The 24,960-nt window shown below is 42.0% G+C and overlaps 2 protein-coding genes across 2 annotated transcripts in view; both read right to left on the reverse strand.

The window, feature by feature from the left end:
- Window positions 1–24,960, reverse strand: part of LOC139201110 (ubiquitin-conjugating enzyme E2 H-like) — a 160,483-nt gene that overhangs the window by 65,508 nt on the left and 70,015 nt on the right. The gene's annotated exons all lie outside the window — the stretch shown is intronic.
- Window positions 1–24,960, reverse strand: part of magi2b (membrane associated guanylate kinase, WW and PDZ domain containing 2b) — a 70,189-nt gene that overhangs the window by 38,323 nt on the left and 6,906 nt on the right. Inside the window, exon 2 of the mRNA XM_070830323.1 lies at window positions 11,396–11,512. Within this exon, the coding sequence (XP_070686424.1) occupies window positions 11,396–11,512 (117 nt within the window). The remainder of the gene's footprint in view (window positions 1–11,395; window positions 11,513–24,960) is intronic.

Here is a 24,960-nt window from a genome sequence, read left to right on the forward strand (position 1 = left end):
AAAGAAATACAAATGCGAAGAAGCTTCACATACCAGCACACTGAGGCCAACTCCATGAACTATACTGAATGTTTAACTAAAAAAATTTTTCTTGAAAGGGACCATCCATCGAGTGTGTAGTACAACTCTGAATACTGCAGCAGCTTAGCCAGCCAGGCGGGGCTGGTCGCCTTCCACTGGGTACAGCTATTGATCTATAAGATCAGAATGAAATTATTCTGCTGCCCACACCAGAGTAGGCAGAGCCTGCTGGAATACTGATGACCTGCCAGTGGCCTTCTCCCACAGCTTCCTTCAACGGACACACCAACAGAGCACAGAGAGATAGAGAGAGAGAGAGAGAGAGAGAGAGAGAGAGAGAAAGAGAGAGAGAGAGAGAGAGAGAGAGGCAGAGGGAGCATCTTGTTGGATCTGAGCTGGGAATATTGATCGCCTATCTGGCCTTGAGATAAGCAGATAGTCTGACTGTTCCTCCTTTCTTCCTTCCTTCCTTTTCACACTTTTCTCCTCAGAGCAGCTTAGCACATTACCTGTTTTGCTCCCTCCCTCACACTCTGTTCTTACTCCTCCCTTCCCCTTAGCAACACCCACTAAATAACTGTGAAGTGGAGCTTTTTATTAACACAAACAGTGTCCCCAGCAAAATCCATACTCTGTTCCTGCTGCCCCCATTGCTTCCTTTTCTTTCTCTACATCTATTTTTGACCTCACCAACTTCCTTTGTCTTATCCTCGAAAACTCCCAGGTAGAGGCCAAAAATCATAAATATACAATCAATAATTTATGGAGCCTTGTGGATGAGTTCTGAAATATCTTCAATTCAGTCCAGTGGACTTTCTATGTATAGTTTTAGTACAAAACCACACAAACTCTTGAGCAGAGCTTTAATAAGTGAGATGAACAAAGCAGGACAAGATGCACAGGTGCTCAAATTTAAAAAATGGCAGCAGACTGCACTGAGAGGTGGAAGCAATGCTTCCCCTGAGCCAAAAGTACTGCTGCTGTTGACTATTGATTGGATGTCGTGCTCTCGCTAATAAAGGATAAAGTTGGATTTGAGCCAAAAGTGGTCTTTGCATTGCAATCAGCCAGTGTAGCCAAACCTCTCAGAGGTGACGCTGTGAGTAGGAGTATGAGCGCCACAGAGATTTATGGCTTAAATGACTTAAATCTATAACAGCACAGAGGCTTTGGAGCTGCCACTTTAGGGGGTGAAGACATTCTCTGCCTCAAACCATGACAACTGAGCTCTACAGAATATTTTCACATTGGTGGGAGTGTGTGCAAGAGGGAAAAAAGAGACAGAGATTACATAGAAACATAACAAGGAAATTCCATTTGGAAGAAAAGCTAAAATAGCTGATATACTGAAATAACTCAGCTGGGTTTCGGATGATAAGAGGACAAAGACCTCTACTAAATAATAGAGTGGCAGAGGAGTGGCAAGCAGAGAAAAACAGAAAGAGACAGCAACAGAGAAGTAGACAGTGAGAGGAGAAAAAGGATGATTGGTTAACCTCACAGAGCATCCACGACAGCCTGCGAGAAGTTTCAGAGAGCGCACGTGTACTCATACGCATGTTTGTATAATTAGAGAGGAAGTCACCAAGCGGGAGAAGCAGAGCAGGGGAGATTCAGAGCTAAAAATAGACTATCGATGGACTGATTATCATAATAAAGGGTGGGGGAAGGTGGTCAAATGATACGGTCGCAGCGTGAGTCTGTGTGGGAACGAGGAGGTGAGGGTGGGCGGAAGTGTGTTTCATATTAATAGTTAATACTTTAAGCTGTTGACACAGAGCTATTAGATATCATTATGTCCTGTATTTGTAGCTGCGATACATGAACAACTGTACATTAATTGGTCACTGAGCAACAAACCCAGATGAGAAAAACTGGATACACATGGTCCCACCTGAGCTTCCAGCTCTGCGTCTCAATGCGCACATATATGGATTGTGTTTGTCTCACAAACCCCTCTTGGTTTCAGCGTATCATCCATCAGAGCCATCAGGCTGCTTTGGGAGTTCGAGGGAATTTGTTACAGAGACAGAGGTAACAGCAAATCTAACAGTAACTAAAAATACTCTCTAAAAGGTGAACAGGCATGTAGCTCTTTCACACTGATCCCCTGGTGGACTGGATGACGGGGATTCAAACACGCAGGTACAGATTTTATAGCACTCAAGTCCTCTGGGATTAATTTATATCCTCACCTAAGAAGGCTGAACACTGTGGAAAGAGACACATTTATTTTCTGAATGTACATCTTTTCATCTAAATTGAGTTTGTCTAATTTCTTCAACCGCATTGGATGTTTTGGTAGGTCCAACACTACATGTGCATGTTGTAAAGCTTAAACCTTTCCTAAAATCCAATACAGACTCCAGGGGTTAAAATTACTTACAATAAGTTCACAATAAAATCTATGAAAATGTGTATAAAATGTACAATGCACAAGACATTAAAATTCTTCTATTCAATCTAATAGTGCAGCCATAAAAAATGTTATCTCATTTTGAAACTACCCAAGGGGGAATATAAGGGGAACATTGGGTTTCAAGACAAAATCCTGCAACCGTAAAAACAAAAAACACCAAGACGGAATTCAGTGTCCTCAAAACCCTGAACTTGTTTCCCAGAATCCTTTTCAGCTCAGAGCAAGCAGAGCACCGCAGCAGCAAGAAAGCAGGGAGGAATGTGTTTGTTTCTTGCATTACACACACACACAACCACTGCCTCTTTCTTATTCATTAACTGTCCAAATCTATCTATCTATCATCTTTTTCAAATCGCCTTCTTCCATTATCTTTTCTCTCGCTCCTCTCGTTTCCAATTTACCTCGTTGCACTTCCATCCATTTGTTCCTCTGTTGGTACTCTCTGTCCCCATTACTCCCTCTCTGTCTTTTTTAATCCGCTCCCTTTTCCCCTCATTATCCTCCTCTCTTCCTTTGTCTCTCCTTCAAGCTCCGACTCGCACTTTGGTCTCACGTCTCATTCACTCTCGCTGTTCACCCCACCTCCTCCTTTTCCTTCTTCCCAGTTGGCAGATGTGAAGTGTGACAGCAGGTCTATAGGAGAGGTATGATCGAGCACACACACAGGCATCCTTATTAACACTACAAAGCCCAGGCTACAGATACAGCGACGCAACATGGCAACACACTGACAGAAGCGTCTGCTACCACGACAACACGTCAGTGCCTGGCAACGCAGCCTTGCCATGGTAACAAGCCGCAACATCTACATTAGCTGTACAAAAATAATATTTATGTCAGATATGACACTTGGCCATTATGCATACACAGCTGTTTTACTAGTTGCAGTCTCAGAGGTCCTCAGCTCGAGTCCTTTTGCTCTGTGGAGCCGCAGGTCTGTGCTTCTCGCTTCCTTGCACTTCATCAATCAATTACTGTCACAGCTTGGCCGCTGAGAGTCACACCTGGTTTTCTCAGAGTAATTCAGCTGGTGTTTAAGCGGACAGTTTTGACTCAATGGGAGCTGCAGGCTGGGAGGACTGGGGGACTTGGATGTCACCTCTCCAGTGTAAATCACTCTGGGGGCAGGACGATGCTCTGCCCTCACAGACTGAGTCTAGTCACAGTCAGAGTGATGTAGTGCAGTGTGAGTGATGTAGTGTGTGGGACGGCTGTGAGATTGAGCTGCTTGCTCAGTTACAGATACTCCAAGATTAAGAGAAGGCAGATTGTTGTAATAAACACTGTCCTTCAGTGAACTCATAATCAGAGACTGAGTTTCAAAGCTTTAAAGGCTGACTGAGTGGAGATGAAGGCCTACTGCAGACAACATCTGGTCATCTAGTTTATATGGAGCCATTTCTCTGAAAAGTCCATTAATCGCTGCTATTAGTTTTAATTTATATTTCCTTGTTTGGGGAGAGATGCTTATTTTCTTTGTCTGTATGGTAATTAGACGACAGCCAGCAGTTGGTTAGCTAAACTTAGCATAAACGTCGGTAACAGGGTTTGTCCAAAAGTAATACATACCTTTATTCAGTTTTCGATTTACCATACATACATTTATTTAATCAATACTACAACCAAAGTGAAAAAAGGAAATGTGGTGTTACTGGATGTTATGTGCGAGATTATTTCTTTGCTAGGAGCAGTTGCCAGGCAACCAGCGGAGACTCCAGCAGGTGACTGGTCTCAGCCAAGAAACACCCGAGCACATAAACCCCCATAAAGTGGCAAATAGAGGTGGTGATAGGTGGATTTTGTGACCATTGGACAGAGCCAGACTAGCTGCTCTTCCCTGTCTGCAGTCTTTATGCTGAGCCAAGTTAATTGGCTTCTGCTTCATATGTACCATACAGACCTGAGACCAGCAATAGTGAATAAGGGTATTTCCCAAAAATGTCAAACTATTTCTTTAACTGCAAGGTTCATGGAATGATGCAGCAATATGAGTGTCAGGCTGCGTGTTAACCCTTTATTCCCGACGGGAGCGGCCACAAAACCATTTGCATATCTATTTTTCAATGCCGGTAGAATTGCAAGCAAATAAGATAGAGCAATAATTCTTTTTGCATATAAAACCCGAGGAGTTACACTTTCATATCACACATTCAATGTGTCCCAGAGCGCTGTTTCCTTCCTCTAATGTGTTTTCAGAAATACAGTAAAAAGTGCACACAACAAAAATATTATAATCCAGACCGCGGGTGTTCACAGCGCTTCCTACATTGGAATACATGTTACATTAACAATTTTGAGAGATACAGATATGACATTTCTGTATTCAGAAAAATATGTGTAAAAAAATTGCACTTTTTAGCAATTTATTTAGTTAGTTTGGACATAAGTCTATACATATTATTAAAATTTGGGATATAATGGTTGTATTGATGTATCGCAAATTAAAATGCTCCAAAAAATGGCACTACAGCATGTAGTGCTCTAAAAGATATGCTGTGGTGGACTTGTTCTATGGTAGGTCATAAAGGGTTAAAAGTTTACTTTATCAGGAAAGAATGGATGTTGCATGCGGCAGTCTTTACTCATTCTTTAATCAAGTGCTAAAATGTTAGACAGAAGACAGAATATTTATCAGTCAAACATTTACTGACTCCAGTATTTCAAATTTGAGTATTTGCAGCGTTTATCTGTACAGGATGAGTTTTGGATCACAAAACAAGCAATTTTAAGAATTGGAAATTGTGACAGGCACTGTTTTCACACGATATGACTGAGACAAAATAGGAGTAAAAACTACAGGAAGTGATTTACAAGGGAAGGTAACATTCAGTCGACTAAAGTGACTCCATGGAAATGAAACATGGTCAGCACAGAGTTAATTTAGATTACAAACAGCTGCATCAAGTCTAGAGTTTCTTCCATAAAGTGTCTGTCTGTCAGGTCCACTAGTGTCTATAAAGACAACTGTGTTGCTCAATGGATCGGCGTCTGGCGGAGCTGGTGCCTGGATGACATTGAGAAATTACCTCAGTACTGAGGTGTGTCCTGTGGTGATGGAAATCAGCCCTGATAGACTTTATTAGTCTGCAGAGCCGACTGACGCAGGATGAAGGCAGGGGTCAGGATGATGTGCACTAACAGAACTGGTGTGTGGTGTTTGGTATGCTCTGTGTGTGTGTGTAGAGTTAAAGAATGACCAGAGTAAACAGTCAAACTCTCAGAGGTGTCAGTGCTCACTGACCATCACAGGACTAGCTGCTCACTGAACGTCTGGCGCGTCACCGAACATTACTCTGATCTTAGAAGTAGCACAGAGAGAGAGACAAGGGGTGAGGAGGGTGAAAGGATGGAGAGGTAAAACTAGAGGCAAGAATGCAAATATAAAAAGGCTTCAGAAGAACCTCATTTTGTGATTAGGTGCTGAGTGAGAGGATCAAACCGAGGAGAGAAAAAAAAAGATGAGATGACACCTGTCCAGGGCTTAAAACGGAAAGCACTTTGCAAACATAACCAATTCATTAATCACGTTCAATATTTGCTATTTTCATTTCATAAAATTCACATCATTCCCTCACAGTTTCTTTCATCTGTGGAACAACATTAATCCAGTGTGCCAATCAAACTGCAGGGAGCAGAGAACCACATCAAAGCATGTCAGCCAGCCCTTTAACAAGAGCAAGCCAGCAGGCAAATCACCCCTTTAAGGAGAGAGTCCCTGGGGGATGATCTCTCTCTCTCTCTCTCTCTCTCTCTCTCTCTCTCTCTCTCTCTCTCTCATAGAGTCGAGCACACACACCCTCAAAGAGAACAGTGCATAACACACCCATTATTTATCAGTCAAGCCTATTGAAATTCGCCACAAATACACATACACACATGAGAAATCAATCTTTTCATCAACTCATCCAACTTCCTCATATCAGCTTCCTCCCTCATCATCATCATCATCATCACTCACTGTACCAAACTATGATTAAGACCCACTCACATACCTATAAACATGACAGTCAGCCACCTATAAACAGGATTTAACAATTGTTAACTAATATGAATGTGCTGCAACGACAAAAACATCAAATAAACTGAACTCATATTCTTGGTAACACATTTTTGGATGAAAGAAAAAAATCACATATTTTTCTTTGGCCAGTCACATTAAAAATCGAACACAGATGGAGGTGGGAGAAATTGGTAGCTCACTGCGGTGACAACATCCTTTGGTGAGGAAATCATCACAGATGAATGGACTGCATGTTTGTTTGGAGGTGTAGATTTTGGTCCATCTGATTGCACACTTTCAATAGCATAATGAATGTCTTTACTTGAACAGCACATTGGCAACCATCTTGTCTGAGCCCGAAGGTCATACAAGTGTGAGTGTACCAATGACTGTGAGGAAAACAGGGAAAACGATTCAGTTTCACGATGAAATTGGTAGACACACGATGACCATTTTGTTTTGAAATAACCGACTGCTTGGTGACGGCTTTTATTTGTTCATCTGTTGAAAGTGATTTACTCTGAAGTTTACACCTATAAAGGACAATAAATGGCTTAAAACGTTAAAAGTTTTTTTTTCAAATCCCATTTTTTCAAAACTCTTTACACAAGAGGCCTCCAATGACCACCTCTAATGACCACCATGAGGGATTTAAAAACAAATGCATTCACTGAAGAAAAGTTATTGAAAATTATTCAATTAATTTTAACTTAAGTTCAAACCATCAGTGCCATCTGCGTATTTCTACAGACTAATTTGAATTTCAATGTTCAGACAAAGCACAAGGACATTAAAAAAGCATTCAAAGAGAGAAACTGCTCATCGACATTACTGTATGTGCTTACACTGATCAATCACAGCTGACTCCAATCGCAGATTAAAATCCTTCCAGGTTTACAAGGACCTTCATTTTCTTGACCATCAATAAGAAAAGGAGAAAAGGAGAGAAATTGTTATGGAGATAGACCCCAACAGGAAATCAAGGATTTTCATCAGACAAGGAAAGAGATCCTTTCTTAGAAAACAAGGACATAAGAGGCGATGTTGGTGAGAAGCTGTGGCCAAGTGAAGTTGACCTGTTGTATGGAGAATACTTAACAAGCATACTTTATACATCACTGTATTAAGATTTTACTATGCAGTAATGATTTATACTGTTACACTAGGTCTGTTTCTATGACTTTTTCTCTTTGAATATACTATGGATATGCAGTACATGCACTATTTTTCGTACTGCAAAGATGGCTGAAAATATAACAATCTATACCTCCCACACTATCAGAAAAGGTTAAAAAATGCTCTTCCTCCTCTTCTTCCACGGACACATTTATGTATCGACATACAGTCTGTAAACCTCTTGATATAAATTTTTGTTGTTTGTCATATTGTCGGCGATAAAACACATGTCAACAGTGTTGACAGTTTTAGACCATTTAGGACATGAAATGAGCCGTTTTGTCAGGCTGAATGATGGCTCAGAGAGCTGCATGGAGCATTTTGCAAAGGAGAACTAAAATATTCTTGTTCACATTTGAATAAATAAACTGCATAAATTTTGCATGAACAGGACAGTACATTCAAATCTCCTGCATGTATCAAAGTTAAAAGGTATCACTTTCCACAGATTTCTTCACATCATCACGATAGCCATCTTCATTACTGCTATCATTATCAGCAGCAGCGTCTGTCAGCCCTAAGCCCATCCTAAGCTTGGCCATGTTCATCATCCACATCTTTATCTGCTCTGGAGGATTCCCTGTCAGAGGCTGCGAAGCTGTGGGGCAGCGTGCGTCCAGAGCAGCGGATGAGAAGTGACAGAAGCTGCATGTATTTATAGGCTATCTGAGTAAAGAAACGTGCTGCTCACTGTTGAAGCTATTTATAGAGCTCTTTTACTGATGCCTCTTAGTAGAGTGGAGGGGAGGAGATGGTTTTCTGGGGAATAACTTACGAGGCTCCCTCATATCTCCCCCGACTCCCATGCAATGCACGTCCACCCTTCTACTCCCCACGTCTCTGCCCTGCTCATCCCTCCATCCTCTTGCATATACTCTCACCTTCTCAGTTTGCATCCTTTGTCCGCTCTCTTCTTCCCTCCCCTCCTCTCCCCTGCTGATCTCCTCTGCTTCACCACCTCTCCTCCTGTCCTCTGCCCTTTTTCCATCTTCTCACAAAACCCCTTTTGCTCATTTCTACATCCATCACCTTCCCTCCCCGTTGCTGTACCCCCACCTCTCTGCTTCTCCCTATATATTTTCCAGATCTTCTCACTGCTTCAGCCCCATTTCACTGTCTTACACTCTCAGCTCCACTCATATCAAAGAGGCACTCACACTGTTCGTGCACAGAGAGCAGGGCCATCTCAAACTCATCTTCTCTAAATTCCTCAACAGCAGGTGCTCTGGCAGAAGCTCTCAGTAATTTTCTGAAGTGGTCAAGTGATCCCTGGAAATGAACGCAAATATAACATTTCTAGTCTCAAAAGCTTGAGAGTATCAAACAGTGACCATCTTATCAAATGTTTCAACCTGTAAAGAATAATTTCTGTCTGAAGTTTGATTCCTCTCACATCCCTTCCAAATTCTCCTTTTCTGCCACTTTGTTTTCTTCTGCACTCTTCATTCAATCTGCAGTTAGTGTTAGACCCTATCCTAGTGAAAATGTGTGTATGTCCTTAAAGTGGCAGTCCTCCTCATGTGCAATTGAAGCGTGAATGCATGTGAAAAATAAACTTGCAAATAAGTAAACATTCACTTACAAGCAGCAAACACATAGACGAACACAGCAGGCATCCTGGAGGCAACATTACGGGAAGTGAACAAAGTTATAATATTAGATGGCAAATTATCACATTCAATTCATTATTTTTGGGGGGGAGAGCGGCCAATCCTTGAGCCAAGTGATGTAACAGGATGCAGGAGTTGATGTCAACATGTGAGCCTTCTAGCTGCATGAACACACACACAGTCGCACACACAGACACACCTCCTCCCACGTCCTTCAGTGTGACAGCATGTTGTGATGCAGAGTGGCGTCTGCTTGTCAAGCTGACAGACTCACACTGACAGCATGGTCAGAGCGCTGCAGACACGGGAGAAAAACACTGATTTTATAACGCTCCAAACCACAACAAGAAACAGCCTGCTGGGTACGAGCAGCACAGCACTCAGGACCATCATCCTTGTTTTTTAGCCGTCTGATGCTGTGTCATTCTGAGGGCTGAGCAAAGCCTGCTTCTGTGTGTCTCAGACAGCCAGGAAGCCATTCAACAAATGAATAAAATACATCCTCATATGCAAGAGAGATGACCTGCTGACCAAAGGCATATTAAAACAGGTCAGTGAGCTGAAGGCGAATATGGGGATTCATGGTAATATCACATGTATTTTACTCCAATTCAGATACTCAGCATACGATTCAAAGCTGCCGTGCAGGAGGTCTGTGAGTTGGAATTTCTATAATCTTCATTACACTGCATCAGCTTTGTTAAGTGATAGGCAGTTAATTACGGGGATGTCATTACCGCTCACACATCACACAGAATAACCGTCTTTCCATTCTTATAAAGGGCTGGGAGGCGGCTATGATTGAAATGTGGTGACAAAACTATGGTTCATGCCACCAAAAGGTGCCCGTGCTGTCCTTCGGCCTCGGCTCAGGGCTGAAGTGTGTGAGGGCCTGCAGTGCTGAAGCTCAGCCAGTCCCCATCACCTCAGCCGTCACCCTGTCAGTCTGCCTTCACTGCACTATTACATAGCCAACAGGGTGAGAAAGGTAGAAAGACGAGGGGGAGAGAGGGAAGGAGAACGAGAGTGGGCCATCTGGAATTAAAATTGAAAGGGAGTGAAAATGTGATAGAGTGAGGTGGTGACCAAAAGAAATCAAAGAGGCAGAGAAGGAGGGAGAGGCTGGGGGAACATGAGAGAGGGCAAAGAGTGAAAGCAAAGAGATGAAGATGAAGGAGAGAGGGAGGAAGGGAGGAGAGGAAAAAGAGGGAGAGAGAGGCTCAGGAACTGTGCAGCTGTGGGAGCGTACTAAACAATCACTTCTGTGTCAGCGACTCAACACACCGGCAGAGGACATCTAGTGTAGTAGAAGCACTCAGCCAACGCAAAAACAACCATCACTGACGTCAAATCCTAGCTTTGCTTTCTCGTGGTTCTGTACCAAAATCTGTCTGGTCACAAATAGCCAAAAGGCCGGTTGACTCAAGGCAACCACATTTGCATCCAGACCGCATGACACTGAAACATGTCAAGAGTACAAAGCCCTTCAAATGTGAAATCACAGCTCACCGATCCACATGCTGATGACAGGACTAACATGTAGATTGCAGAGTCAAGCATCAGAGCGGCCTCAGTCTCCAGAGAAGCTGATTCATGAGCTGCTCAGTGTATTGACAGCAGGCGGAGCTGCTTGGGACGGCCCTCAATGTCAGTCACAGCAATGATATTGTCCCCCAACAGGCAACAGCCACAGTTGAGAGGATCTGTGTCCAACGTGCAAAATTTCTCACATACAGATAAAATAAACATCTTCTTTATGTATCCAAGAGAGTGATGTGTAATTATCTTTGTATATCTGTGTGTGTGTTGTGCATGTCTAGCGTTTGCTGGAGGGGGTAGGGCGTCAAGGCAACGCAAGCCTCGAGACAAGAGGGTGGTTGCCGTGGAAACCTCAGCCTGAGAGCTCAGCAGCCGGACGATTGAGGGAAAAGAAGGAGTGATAGAACGTGTGTGTGTGTGATGAAAAAATACGAGGGCAGCGTCCCGAGGGCAAGGAGGGAAAACTACAACAGACACAGAGAACGAAATTGAGCCGAAGGAGGAGAAGGGAGGGGAAAACGTTATCTAAGACAGAGAGAAAGACAATGAAAAAGACAATTACGGACACTGTGAGGCGGCAGAGAGGAGGGGATCAAAGGGGAAGGAGAGAGGTGGGTGATGTGGACTCACAGGGAACTGTGCGGAGGTAGAGGTTGTCTCTGATGATCTGCTGGTGGTCGTGGTCCACTGAGCCCTTGGAGAAGCGCAGGTTGAGGTAGTGCCGCAAATCCTTGTCAACCACCCCCCCTGAACACAAACACAGGAAGAGAGAGATTAGAGCTTACTTTCATTTGGTAACATGCAGGACACAGGAGTGGTCTCCAAACATCTTATTGGTTTATGTTTCAAATATTAAAGATTGGCTTTAGATCAATCATGATGTAAGTGACACTGTTCTGGAAACAACTGAAGGGATTTCACTCCACTAGAAGAACAAGCAGCCTGCCCAGTAGGTCAGTCTTTACACACTCATGCTGTGCAGGCAACATTGGTCAAACACAAAGACCTTTTAAATTTAAGTTGAGATCCGACTAGAAGTTTCCGCAGATACCACATATGTCAGGCTGAATTTTGATATGTGTCCAAAATGATGCACGATACATCAATAATATTTCACTTTGATGGAATGATGCAGCCATAACATATTCCTTCATCTTGAGTTCAAATGTTTTTCTCAGTGTTATGTTGTTTCAACAACTAGTTGGAATAAGCTGATACAGAATGTAGGTCCAACCTGTCACAGACAGCGAGGAGTAAGACTGAAGAAGATTTTTAAAAACCTTAAACCTCCTTCAGGGGAAGTAAAGGGGGGAAGTGCATGTTAAAGAAAAAAAACAAGCTTCTGTGATCAAATATTAGGGAAAATGGCTTGGGCTAATCAGATTGAAAGCTTGCACTGATTTTCACACCAAAGCAAAACAGCAGAGGCTACTACACACACTGAAGTCAACGCACAAACACACAGATCATGGTAATTGTGTAAACCAGTGATCCCCCTGGGGCTAAATATGCAGTGTCAGCAGGTGAGGTGACAAAGGCCCACAGAGGACAGAGGCTCACACCACCTCATCTCTGGCTCTGCTGATTATTTGCTGTACAAACGGTATTCCTTCTGATTATGACCCTGAACTGAATCAAATAAATAACAAACATAAGTGAAGGCAGAGGACTAAGAGCACGCCAACATATCTGTGCTGCACACACACTGTATGGTAATGTCCATAAATAGTTTCTCCTCCCTACACCCCAAACCAAAGAAGCCCAGGAGGATGAGAGGAGGAGAACTTATTCTCCACACAACATTTGGTATACAAGACTATCACATCTGACAGCGGGAGGGATGAGGTTACATGGCATGCATTTACAAATGAAAAACATGTCTTCTCACTCATGCATACTCTAGCGACCTCCTGCCAAACTGACATACCAGCAATTGGCCTGCTGGTTGAGATGAATGCAGCGGCCACCCGTCAAAGCGAACATGCGAACCATGCCGTCTGAGAGGAAATTCTGTACATGGGCTCACGCTACCTGTATGTATGTTACTGACACAGGTGACTCTGACATTCTGCAATAATGAATCCTTTTGGAAAAACAACTTATGTAAACTGGCACCATTTTAGCAAGGCTGTGTGAGGCACTGTGAATTGCTTCACAAAGCTAGAGGAGAGGAGAGGAGAGGAGAGGAGAGGAGAGGAGAGGAGAGGAGAGGAGAGGAGAGGAGAGGAGAGAACCAGAAAACAAAGGAAGACAGGCTGAAATTAACATTCCCATTATTACGGCTGTCGCAGTTTTCAGATGGGTAAACATCACATCATATAGCTATGTATTCAGGAACAGGCCACGTCTTTGACATGCACAGACACCAACAGACACATATTTATACATGCACACCAACACACACAGACATATGTAGCCTATAGAGGCAGATGGAGAAGCAGACAGAGGGAAGAGAAAGGCAGTGCAGACCAGGCACCTCATCAGCAGCTAGCCCAGATGTTGATAAAAGCAGTCCTTTCTCCACAGGTATACATCCACAGACAGCCTGTCCTCCCAGGCGTCCTCTAGCCTTGTAACCAACCACCGCACATCTTCTGCCGTCTCGGTTAAACCTCACTGTCCTCCTTGCTGCCGCTGCTTCTCCACCGCTGCTCCAGCACACACTCGGCACCTGACTGCAGCCAATTTTAATCCCAGAGAAGAAAATGAGGATGAGGGGGAAGGGAGATGCAGAGAGACACGTAGAGATGGAGAAAGACGACGACCGTCGGGAGAAAAGAGAGGAGAAGGAGATGTGCCAGTGGGAAGCCGGGCTCCAAGCAACCTGCCAGCGGATTGGCTAGAGAGCTTCCACAGTCCTGCAGCAGCCCCTATCTGCTGCTGCTGTTACTGCACTGGGGTGTTTGTACATTCGTATGGTGAGTGTTTATGTGTGAGTGTGCAAGACACTGAAAGAGATTTAGAGAAAGAGAGAGTGACATTCTATAAGTGTACAAAATACATGTTTATGTGTGTGAAAGCATTTGTGGATGTGTTTGTATTTCTGTGTGTGTGTGTGTGTGTGTGTGTGTGTGTGTACACGAGTGTGAGTGCACCCAGATGCTCCCTGACATTCCTCAAATACTCTGCGTCTCACCCACCAGATGCTCTCCCTGTTTGACCTTGTGTACACGTCACTGACTAGAGAGAAACACTGTGAAACGCAGCAGCAGCGGCAGCAGCATATGTCACACTGAGGTTACACACACTGGTACGCACACGGAGGGCTGATGAGCTCACAGCTGCAGACAGCAGTGAAGATGCCTTGAGCGCCGTCTTGGGCAAGGATTGGTCTGAATACAAGGAATAAACAAACACCAACAAGAAACACGCTCATGATATGAGCACTCAGCTCAGGGCAGCGCTGAGTGTGGGGGAGGGTGGGTATATTTAAAGAAGCTGTGCTGGTATATCTCTTCAAATAAGCAAATTTCATATTTAGCAACCGGAGAGTTACACTTGATGCTGTAAACATCACAGTCAACTTGTTTTGTGGCTGGCTGCTTTCCACAAACTAGGAAGAACTCTGGGTAGGACAATTTTATAGATTTCCAAAAACTGTCGCGCCTGAAGGGGAAAAAAAAGACGACAGCAACACTATCAATCACAGGGGTCCATCCGGGTCACACAGTCTCCTGCCCATTAACTGACCACTAGCCGACTTAAAAAAAAAATACAGCACTTGTGGCCTATACAAGCTGTCAGCTCCACAGCCCTCCCTGTAACAGCCACTAAACACAAACTGCTATTACTTTTGGAGCTGCTGGCAGTCCCTCCACCATAGCAGCCTCCACCTTATTAATCAACACACTGAGATAGTACAGTGGGTCTCTTCAGGCTTGTCTGTTGAATTTATATGTTCAATATCTCGTAGTATGTCTGCTCTGTTATTGCTGGGTGAGTTAACGGTGCTCCAGCTGAGAGTTTAGCATGCTGCTTTTGAAGGAAGCAGAGTCTGTACAATACAAACCACTATGTGACCATTTGTGCAATAAATGGTTCTGACTACAAGACAAAGAACATCAGGCCGCATCTGGAGAGCATGTTTAACCAGGAAAAGAAGCTTTACATTTTACCAAAGGAAGCCAGAGAATCAAGAAGTCAGATTTACAGAGAGCGAGAGCAGGAGAGATGTACAGATTGTTGTAGGTATGCACAAGATAATGTAATGCAGCTGTTGCACACAAAAGAAGCTGATTTGTTTACACAGCTGTTTTACCTAACACAACATGGCTATACTAGTGAGCAACACCAGTGTTTTGTACAATAACTGTTACATTTTGGGGGCATTTTTGCCCTCAGTTGATAGTCTAGTTGAGACGCAGACAGGAAATGTAGGGAGAGGGTGACAGAGATGATGCAAACAAGAGGACCCTGGCTGGCCTCGAATGATGGACATTGCACTTTACTTGATATGCATCTTCACCCCTATGCCACCACAATGCGCCCAAATCAGCAGATTTTATAGCGCAGTGTTGATGGGCATTTTTGTCCTACAATGTAATGTGCAGGACATACTCACAAATGCAACTCTGCCATTTCAAATGAGAATGCAGCAGAAAAAATAAATCCATTGTTATGGATAAGTTTTCCAATTTGAAAACTGGCAGTAGGTCTGAAGTGGTGGCTAGAAACTGTTTGCATGACAAAATGGCAGAATTTTTTCATTTGTAGATCGCTAACAGTGAAAATAATGCACTGTGAAGATGTAGGACTACTTTGTAGCTGGGACACTCTAGTGAGTAAATCTAAGACATTAGTTTGACTCGACTGACTGGTCACTCTCAGTCACCGGCAGTCCTCTCTAATAACAAGGTGCTGCTCTTTAATAATGTCAGCGGTGTAAATACCAGAACAACCAAACCAGGAACCCACTGGCTTGTTCTGGTATTTATAACGCTTCAGTAAAGAGCTTGAGGTTCATCTTAGTTACGACTGTTAATCCAAACCAGTGTTAGTGGGACATGAACTCCATCACTGTTACTTACTGCTACTACTTACTTACTTACTACCAGCCAGGACAACTGAGCTTCATTCCCATAAACATTCATTCCTCATTTAACAGAAACTTGGGACTTTTATTTCAAAAATATTAATTTACTTATTCTTTTTTTTTTAACATTTTCTAGTGTTAAATAACTCTTAACTCAGGTGTACCTGTTAATAATGCCACTGATTGTAGATTTCTGACAGGTGATGTATAGATATTTAAGGTTGCACTGACACGTGTGTGTCATTAAAGCTTATAATGTGGTCATCAAAATTAATCTAAACTCCAGACATACACATGCAATGTAAATTTAACAGACATTATTCTTAACAAAATCATGGATCTTTTTTTTCATTTCCTTCGCAGGGACGTTGTTGATCTTTCCATCTTTGGGAAGACATTTATATGGATGAAACTGCAGTGCAAGAGCATTAAACCTGCAATAAAGCAGGCCTGATAATAATACAACTTGGCTCCTGGAGGTAGATAAATAAATTGTTAATCCTGCCCTCAACGCCCTCAGCGGGTCAAGATCACACTCCAACACCTGTCAATTATCTTGATAAGCCGCCTTTCTCAAAACAGCACGCAGCCTGAGGCCCAGCTAACCAGCATGTAAACTACACGCTCAGAGGAAGATGAGAAAGCAGATGTTCCTTAATCAAAACAGAAACACAGGGTTCAACAGTTTCAGCTGCCATACATTTATCTCTGCTGTTCCTTCTATTTGAACACTATGATAATATTATTTTTCTTGTGTGCATATTATCTTTATTCTGTTAGACATAGGTAGGTATGATACTGTAATACATCTAAATACACAGCTTTTACCTTGTGCACTGTATTTGCTTCCACTGAGATGGTTATGTTTTGATGTTGGCTTTTATTTTTAAGTGAGCTGCTATTGCTTATTTATGTTCTTTATTGCTCCTTTGTTTTTGATTGTGTGGATTTTTGTTGTTTGATGTCATCACTGCGTTTCTGTGACCCATGAGTTTAACTCCTGGCTGCAAGGCAACTTTCCTTGGACACATTAGTACTGTTGAAGCTGAAGAGCTAGAACTACTGATTCTTTCATTATCAATTAAATGTTTATCATGTAGTGTCTAAAAAGTCTCGAAAACACTAAAAACGCTCCTCGTAAGAGTCCAAGGTGATGTCTTGAGATGTTTTGTTGATATTCACTTTACAACACAGCAAAAGCAGCAAATCCTCATATCCAAGAAGCTAAAAACCAAAGAATGTTTGGGATTTTATCTTGAAAAATAGTTGGCAAATAGTTTTATGTTGAGTGACAAATTTAATCGACTAATCCGTTTGGCCAGATATAACTGAAAAGCTTACAGACAGACACAGATCACAGACATGTGCTTAGTTACATGCAGCACATATTCAGAGCACTTCTCTCCTCTGACAAGGCAGGGCTGAATCGTCGCATTGTTTGTATGTACACCACCATGAGGTTTGGGGGAGGAGCAGATAGACGTAGAAACCAACAGGAGCCATTTTGTTTGATTTGGGAAGGCATAATTAGGTCTGACATGCCTACTCTCCCAGGAGGCTGGGAGAGGAGCGAAGCACAGTCGTGGCACATTGATTCTCAGAGTTTCTCTCCTCAAAGTTTAACTGCTCTTAAGTGCAAACAACCCTGCAGTCACGCTTCGGGAATGCTTTCTGGCATGCAAATTCAGACTCTTACTGTACATGCACACACACACACACACACACACATAATGGTACATGTTCACATGCAAATAAAACCTCATAATCAGAGCAACACAAGAGATATCTTGTCAACATCAATATCAAGTCTATCTGGCTCGACACTCAATTTCCTGCACACAATCTTCATCTTTCTGGCTTCACACATGCACACACACGAGCTCTTCCTCATTTCCTTTAACTAAACCACAGATGCACCAGACAAACACTGCACAAACAAACACATGATTGAATCCAAACACACACTACCACACTGAGTAAACTGACAGTGTGTTAGGGCGATAAAAGGCTAAGATCGAGCTGATGGTCGGGGGCGTCTGGGGAGAGCTGAGGTGAAGTGGTGCTGTACCCCAGTGGTTATCGTGGAGAAAACTCAGAGAGAGGCTTGGTGATCAATAGCTTCTCCGCTCGCCCACAAGAGGTCACACGGGCATACAGTGGAGTACAGATCTGCAGGAGCTGCATAAATGCATGTATATACGCACACTGTACAGCTGCACTTCTGGAACATACACACAAGTAAAAATAGTAATAAATCTCAGCCTGCTTCCTCATCCAAATTCTGCTCAAGCTACTGAGCATCACTAACAAAACCTCTCACCCCATTCATGCCCCTCGGGACGAACCCAGGAGCATGTTCAGCAAATACCACCAGGGTCAACCAGTGTCCACACAGCTGCACACTGACTGACTGACAATTATCATCATACACCTCATACACAAGCCATGCTCGCTACTGCTTTTAGCATATGATCTGCTGGAAACTAAAAGTAAAACTGAGCTGAGCCTTTTCACAGCATACAATTGGTCAAGTCAGACACAGGTGAGACTAACAAGATTACTAATTGCCGCACAGCATTTCAGAAATTGCTGGAGTCGTCACCAGTGTTATTAGATGCAGCCGTGATGTTTGTTTCCTGCCATGACAAGTTATAAAGTCTGCTGTGAAAAACGTGATTCACATGAGGAGGACATTAATTTCAGCTAAACAACATGTATCCTAAGGTGCAGTCGGATAGAGGAAAGCCTACACGGATTCTCCAGGGTAGTCAGTTAGTTAGTTAGCTAGTTAGTTAGTTAGTTAGTGTTCCTTACACCTCATCAACCCACCTTTTAGCTTAAGAGCTAACCTAGCTTAAAGTAACCGCTACTCTTGGCTGTCAGCAACACAAACTTAGCTTAGCACTTAAAAATCAACTCAAAAAGATGTACAAAAACAAACTTTAGTGAAACATACCTTGTTGCTACTGTCTTGAGCTATTGTTAGACTCAAATTAAACTCTCCATACTTACTGTCAAATTATTAGTTTGCTAATTGATGTTAATCTGTTAAACTTCCGTTACCGTCAATTTCCGTTTGTCACGTCTACCTTTCAAAATAAGAGGATAACAAAATAAAAGCCATAAAAACAAAATTAATTTACGAACATAAATTTGACACTTGAGACCAACCACGTTTACAAATAATATTTGAATAAAATTTACTTGACCTTTTATAACCACTGCTGTGGAGTTTCTTTTATTCAATCTTTATCAATCAATCAATCAATCAATCTTTATTTATATAGTGCCAATTCATAACAGTGTTATCTCAAGATGCTTTCCATAAAGAGCAGGTCTAGACCAAACTATTTGATTAAGAGAGAGAACCAACAATTCAGAAATTCAAAATTAAGGATTCAAGAATTCCCACATGAGCAGCATCACATATTATATCAGGCAACAGTGTCAGGAAAAACTCCCCTTAAACAGGAAGAAACCTCGAACAGAACCAGGCTCAGAGGGGGGCGGCTTTCTGTCAGGGTCTGCTTATTGCTTTGACTTGTTTTTTATTTAAATGTAGGTCTATATAGTATACTATATACATTTTAGTTATTGTCTACATTGCAGATTAACATTGAGAGGAGGAGTGATAGGACGCTGCGTCAGATCATCTGGCCTCCACAATCACCTGATCTAAACCCAGTTGTGATGGTTTGGGATGAGTTGGACTGCAGAGTGAAGGAAAAGTGGCCAACAAGTGCTCAGCACCTCTGGGAACTCCTTCAAGACTGTAGGAAAACCATCTAGGTGACAACCTCATGAAAATGATTGACAAAATGCCAAGAGTGAGCAAAGCTGTCACCAAAGAAAAAGGTGACTACTTTGAAGAATCTAAAATATCAAACATCTGGTTTGTTTAACACTTTTTTTGTTCATTTCCATGTGTTCCTTCACAGTTTTGATGTCTTCCATATTAATCTACAATGTAGAAAATAATACAAATGACGAAAAACCATTGAATGAGAAGGTGTGTCCAAACTTTTGATTGGTACAGTACATTTATCCTTCTGGATGAATAAAGTCGTATCTTATCTAACTTCAGACTGATTTCTTTAGACCTAGACTTGTTGCTCATGTCTTCTTTTCTAAAGAACGTTGGACTTCTGTTTTTCTAGCTCTTCTTTTTGGTCTTTACTCTATTTCTCCACTCTGTCCCTGCCTTGTCCCATCTGACACTTAGTTACCCAAATTCTGTCCATGTCTCTTCATCCACATCTCCAGTGGTCCTGTTAAGACTACCCTGATCTGACCTAGTCTACTTTTTCCTGTTTTGCAGTCCCAATTAGGCACAGGTAGTTTGAGCTGACCTCAGAAGGCCTGTGTGTGTGTGTGTGTGTATGAGTGTGTGAGTGTGTGAGAGAGAGACAGAGAGTAGTGTATGTATGTGAATTATACTGTGTATGTACTGATTTTCTACATGTGGGTGCAATGTGAAGGCCATTTAGCTGTGGATGAAGAACCTGTTTCCAGTACCCCTAATGGCATTATTACAGCAGGCGGCAGGACCCATTATTAATAGTAAATGACAGAACCTCTCTCCTAAAGGTCTTAATATTGATCCCCCCTTTCCACAGACTAGTCTTAATGATGATGTTCCTCCACGTCTCTCTCCACAGCACCGCAATCAAGGACAGATACACATTTACAACCTTTGAGTTACTAGAAAGAGAAACAAGCCCACACTAAAAATTAGACTTAAAGAAAGAAAGAAGGAGGTTATAGGAATTGCCATCCCCAATAGTCCTTGTCTCGTCGATCTCCTCCCACAGCGGATGCATTAATTCCTTGTCTCGCCTCGCACGTCTATGCTGATGAGATAAATACTGGCACGAGAAGGTGTGTGCTTTTATGCTAGTGGTGGCTCCTGTTTTAAATGTAGCTATTGAAGATGTTTGTGACTCCTGATTGCGCTCTCATACACTATCAGGAACAACAAGCTGGGTGCATGTTAATGAGAATCAAGGCAACAGATTGACTGAGAGCTGCAAGGAAGATGAGAGAGGATGGAGGAAAAGTCAAGGGATAAAGCTCTGGAGGAAGGGCAAAGGTGTGTGTGGGCTCAAACAGTTTATCCTCTGCTCTATAGGCCCCAGCAGTGAAACGCCGAGTAACAATAATGGGGAGAAAATAGAGAAAGAGGGAGATATGAAGGAGCCTTAGAGGCAACAGAGAGTAATAAGAAACTCATTGGTTGGAGGGCGTAGTGGTCGATAACCTGGGGGGTTAAAACCAGTGGGGGTTTGTCCCCGGTCAATACAAAAAAATTAATAATAGTGGCTGTGGCTGAGAGAAGGCCACCCTGTGAGCATCATAATGATTCTTCTCGCCAATGCTTCATTTAGTTGCTATGGTCTGATAGTCTAATAAAGCCTGTCTGTATCACTACAGGGGCTCTTCACACTTCCACTAAATCCAAGGCAAAATTAATTTAATCCAGCTCAACTGTTCTGACCTGACTGCTCCGCTCTTTTCCCCACAACATGTTGGGATGAACCATATGAACAGGAATATTAGACACAGCCAGAACATGAAGTTGGTGAGTGGAGGCCATAACTTGCATCCTAATAAATCAAGCGGAAAACGACTTACAAGCTCTTCACAAAGTGGATATTTTTCTCTGATTCATCAGCATAGTGATCATCTTTTCATTCTGACTGTCATAATATACAGCGTTCCAAATATTTCCATCATAATTAGACTAGTCCAAAAACTTATGACATGATTCAAATAGCTAATCATAATAAAATTCATACCTAGATCTGGCAACACTAATAGAGAACTGACATCAACACTAACAATGAAGGATTGTGACATCTGAATAGCATCAATCCAGTGTGGTCTTTCACAATTATTTTCTTACTAAGCTGGTAGTAATCGCCTGTTTTAGGAGTTTTAGGAACAAGAGACAACCTTAGAAAAAGATACAAAACTTACAAAATAAGTGAAGGATTTAATAGTTGGGTCACCCAAATAAATTTTTTTTTTGTTTTTCTCATTTACTCCTACAAATAGCTTTCCATGCAGATAGTTTTGTTTTTATTTGCCTGAGATATCTGCCTCAGACATTTCAGCTTCCAGCCTCTTACAATGGGGATTACTTGAATCTTTTTTTTAAAATATAATTTACATTCAGAAACGTTCAACAGCAACATTCTTTTTCAGAAAGTCTGCCTGCTCAGTGAGCACAATGTTGGACCATTTTCATCTGAACTAATTTCTAACAAAGACGTGGTTCCTGTTGACACTGTGTCTTATGGATGATAATGAAGGAAAACCACAGCACTGTTTCTGAGAAGACAACATTCAAGTTCACTAACATTATTACACTCCATTATCTAAGACTGACCAGTCAGGATTTGATACTTACACTACCTACATGGAAAGATACCACTGTAACACTAACATTAGTAAGTTACTTGTAGATTGAAAGAACTACTTCTGTAATAATTTGCTGTTTAAAACACAAATAAATAAATACATATAAACACACATCTACAACCTCCAGGTAACTCCAGCTGGATATCATTTTAGTAAAGTACACGCACAGGTTGGTCTTTCTAGAAAAAAACAGGGGAGCTGCTTTAGTACAAACATGCAACATTATTCCACACAGAGATACTCTGGTTATAAATACAGCCACCAGTCTCCTTGTGACACCAGATACAGCTTTTATTTATTTATTTATTTTTTTAGAAAATGGCTGCTGCAGAATTAACCCTTGACTATATTGATATAAAATATTGGGCAGTCAAATAAGCAGCATCATCTCTGAAGTTCAAACTGGACCGTAAACTACCTGTGAGAGTGTCAGTGCAGGGAGGGAAGCTGATTCAGGCCCTCTGAGGATAACTGAGTATTGACTGACTACTGTCCCCTGCTGGTAGGAGGCACTAACTACAGCGGTGAAATCTTCCTGAATGCAAATGAAGCACTTACACACATCAGTAGAGATTTCATCCAGTTAAACAGGAAGCTGCCTGCTGCTGCAGTCAACATGATTAAGTCAGCAGTGCAATATAGGTTTCATAACAATTAAATGATTAAATCCTTCTCTTTCAAAAGCGCATGCATTACCACTAGACAGTATTTATTATATGAGGTACTATGATGAGGTAAATTCAGGTAAACTCCATTATGTCTTGACTTTCCTCAAAAAAAAAATAAAAAAAAAGGTTAACAAATAGATAAAAAGAAGCTGACAAATTAGAGGATTTTGAAACACTTGAGGTGTGCATGTATAAAAAGGGCTTTAACTCAATACCATGACAATATCCTCCATGTTTTGTATGTTTGGTGCATATAATACTGTGTATATGAGTTGGCTCCAATCCAAGATATTCAGCTCAGGAATGATGGTGAGCCTCTTTGGAGAGTCAGGAAATCGCACCGCATTGTTGGTAGCCATCCACCAGTTTCGGTGCTGCAGCTGGAGCGACTCCTGACGCCAGCTTTTATAATCCTTCTCATTCAGATCTGAAGCCCAGAGCAAAGATATCAGATTAGCGCTGCTGGCTAATCTACACTATGTCAATGAATGAAAGCCATCCGCTGCTGTCTGTGCTACCATGCCTGACTGAATAAGTATGATTCTGTAGAAATAGGAGGGTGGGTTTTTGTTTCACCACAGACCTGGCTCCCTGTCACACTACACCAAGTTAGCTACATACAGCACATAGGCCGACCTTATGTCTTAGACTGTGAATGCGTTTGTTTGTCTCTGTGCCAGCAAAAGGAGAACACACACAGACACACAATCCCACACATGCATGCGCTGAATAACTTTCAGTTCGCGTTGATGTGGCAGTCGTGATGAGCCAAATGTCCCGTCTGCCTCCAGCTCTGGAGGTAAGAGATGGTTGTGTCTCTCAGCTACAGCGGCCTAACTGAACCCTCCCACCTGCAGAGCGACTGAGGCCAGGAGGGGGAGGGGGTGCCAGGACCTCACATGGGAGTCTTAGTGATGAGCATGATAGCAACTATTTGCCAGTAGGGAAATCTAAATAAGTACATTCAGAGAAGTACTGTAATTTAGTACAATCTTGAGGTATTTGTACTTTATATGAGTTCTTCCCTTTCATGCCAGTTTAGACTTCATGTCCACTACAATTCAGAAGGGAAATATTAACCCACTTCATCAATCTGAGAACTATACAAATTGAAATTTTGCGCACTAAACATATGATGGGTTTATAAAATCTCATGCACTGAGATTAGAGAACAGTTTAAAATTGTTAAAACTAGCTCCTCCTAAACAAGTAAAGTGCTTTAATGCGTTGATGCATCACTAATATAAATCAAGTAAAATAGTATATTCAATGACAGGAGCCATTTTTCTGCATTGAGCCATTTTATGTTTTCATACTCGTACTCATACTTGCTGGATTATTTTACTTGTTATGAAGTATTTGTATAGTGTGATATTGCTACTTTCAATTAAGCTGCTACTTGCTGAACATCCAGTAATATCCCCAGTTTGTCCATCATCTGTGAAGTCAGATTTATTTTACAGCTCACCGGAGACTGTAACACATTACATTGTTTCTTTCTCATTTTAAATGAAAAAGTAGAAGAGAATGAACACAGGTACGGTCACAAACTGTATGTTTGCTTCACAAAGCAGAACCACCTGAACGTGATTACATGGCCCTCCCTAAATAAGTCTCAGTTAATTACCTCGAGGTAAGGATGCTCCACCAAGTGGCAGGAGGGGTAAATACAAATAAACACAAATACATAAGTAGATAATGGCCTCTACACTTATGCTTTGTGTGCTGCTCATTCCTGTCGGCTCAGCACTGGCGACTTGATGCAGTGTAGAAATCTTTAGACAGAGAAGAAAAGTCCAAAATGTGAATATATTCAACATCTTGCCAGAACGTAGCTGCCAAAAAAGAACTGGCCAAAATAATTTCAAAGGATCTGATTTATACAAGGAGTGGAAAGTGTAGGCACATGAATGCTAAACATTCAAAAAAACAAAAAAGAAAATTGGCTATAGACCATTAATGCTATCATAAACAGATAAGTTCTGTTTCCTTTTTAGTTAAGTCTTTGATTTAATCACCAATTGTCTTTGATACACACACACACACACACACACATGCACGGTCATGTTTCCATC

The sequence above is a fragment of the Pempheris klunzingeri genome, chromosome 5 (genome assembly GCF_042242105.1).
Source record: "Pempheris klunzingeri isolate RE-2024b chromosome 5, fPemKlu1.hap1, whole genome shotgun sequence".
In the NCBI taxonomy this organism is placed as follows: domain Eukaryota; kingdom Metazoa; phylum Chordata; class Actinopteri; order Acropomatiformes; family Pempheridae; genus Pempheris; species Pempheris klunzingeri.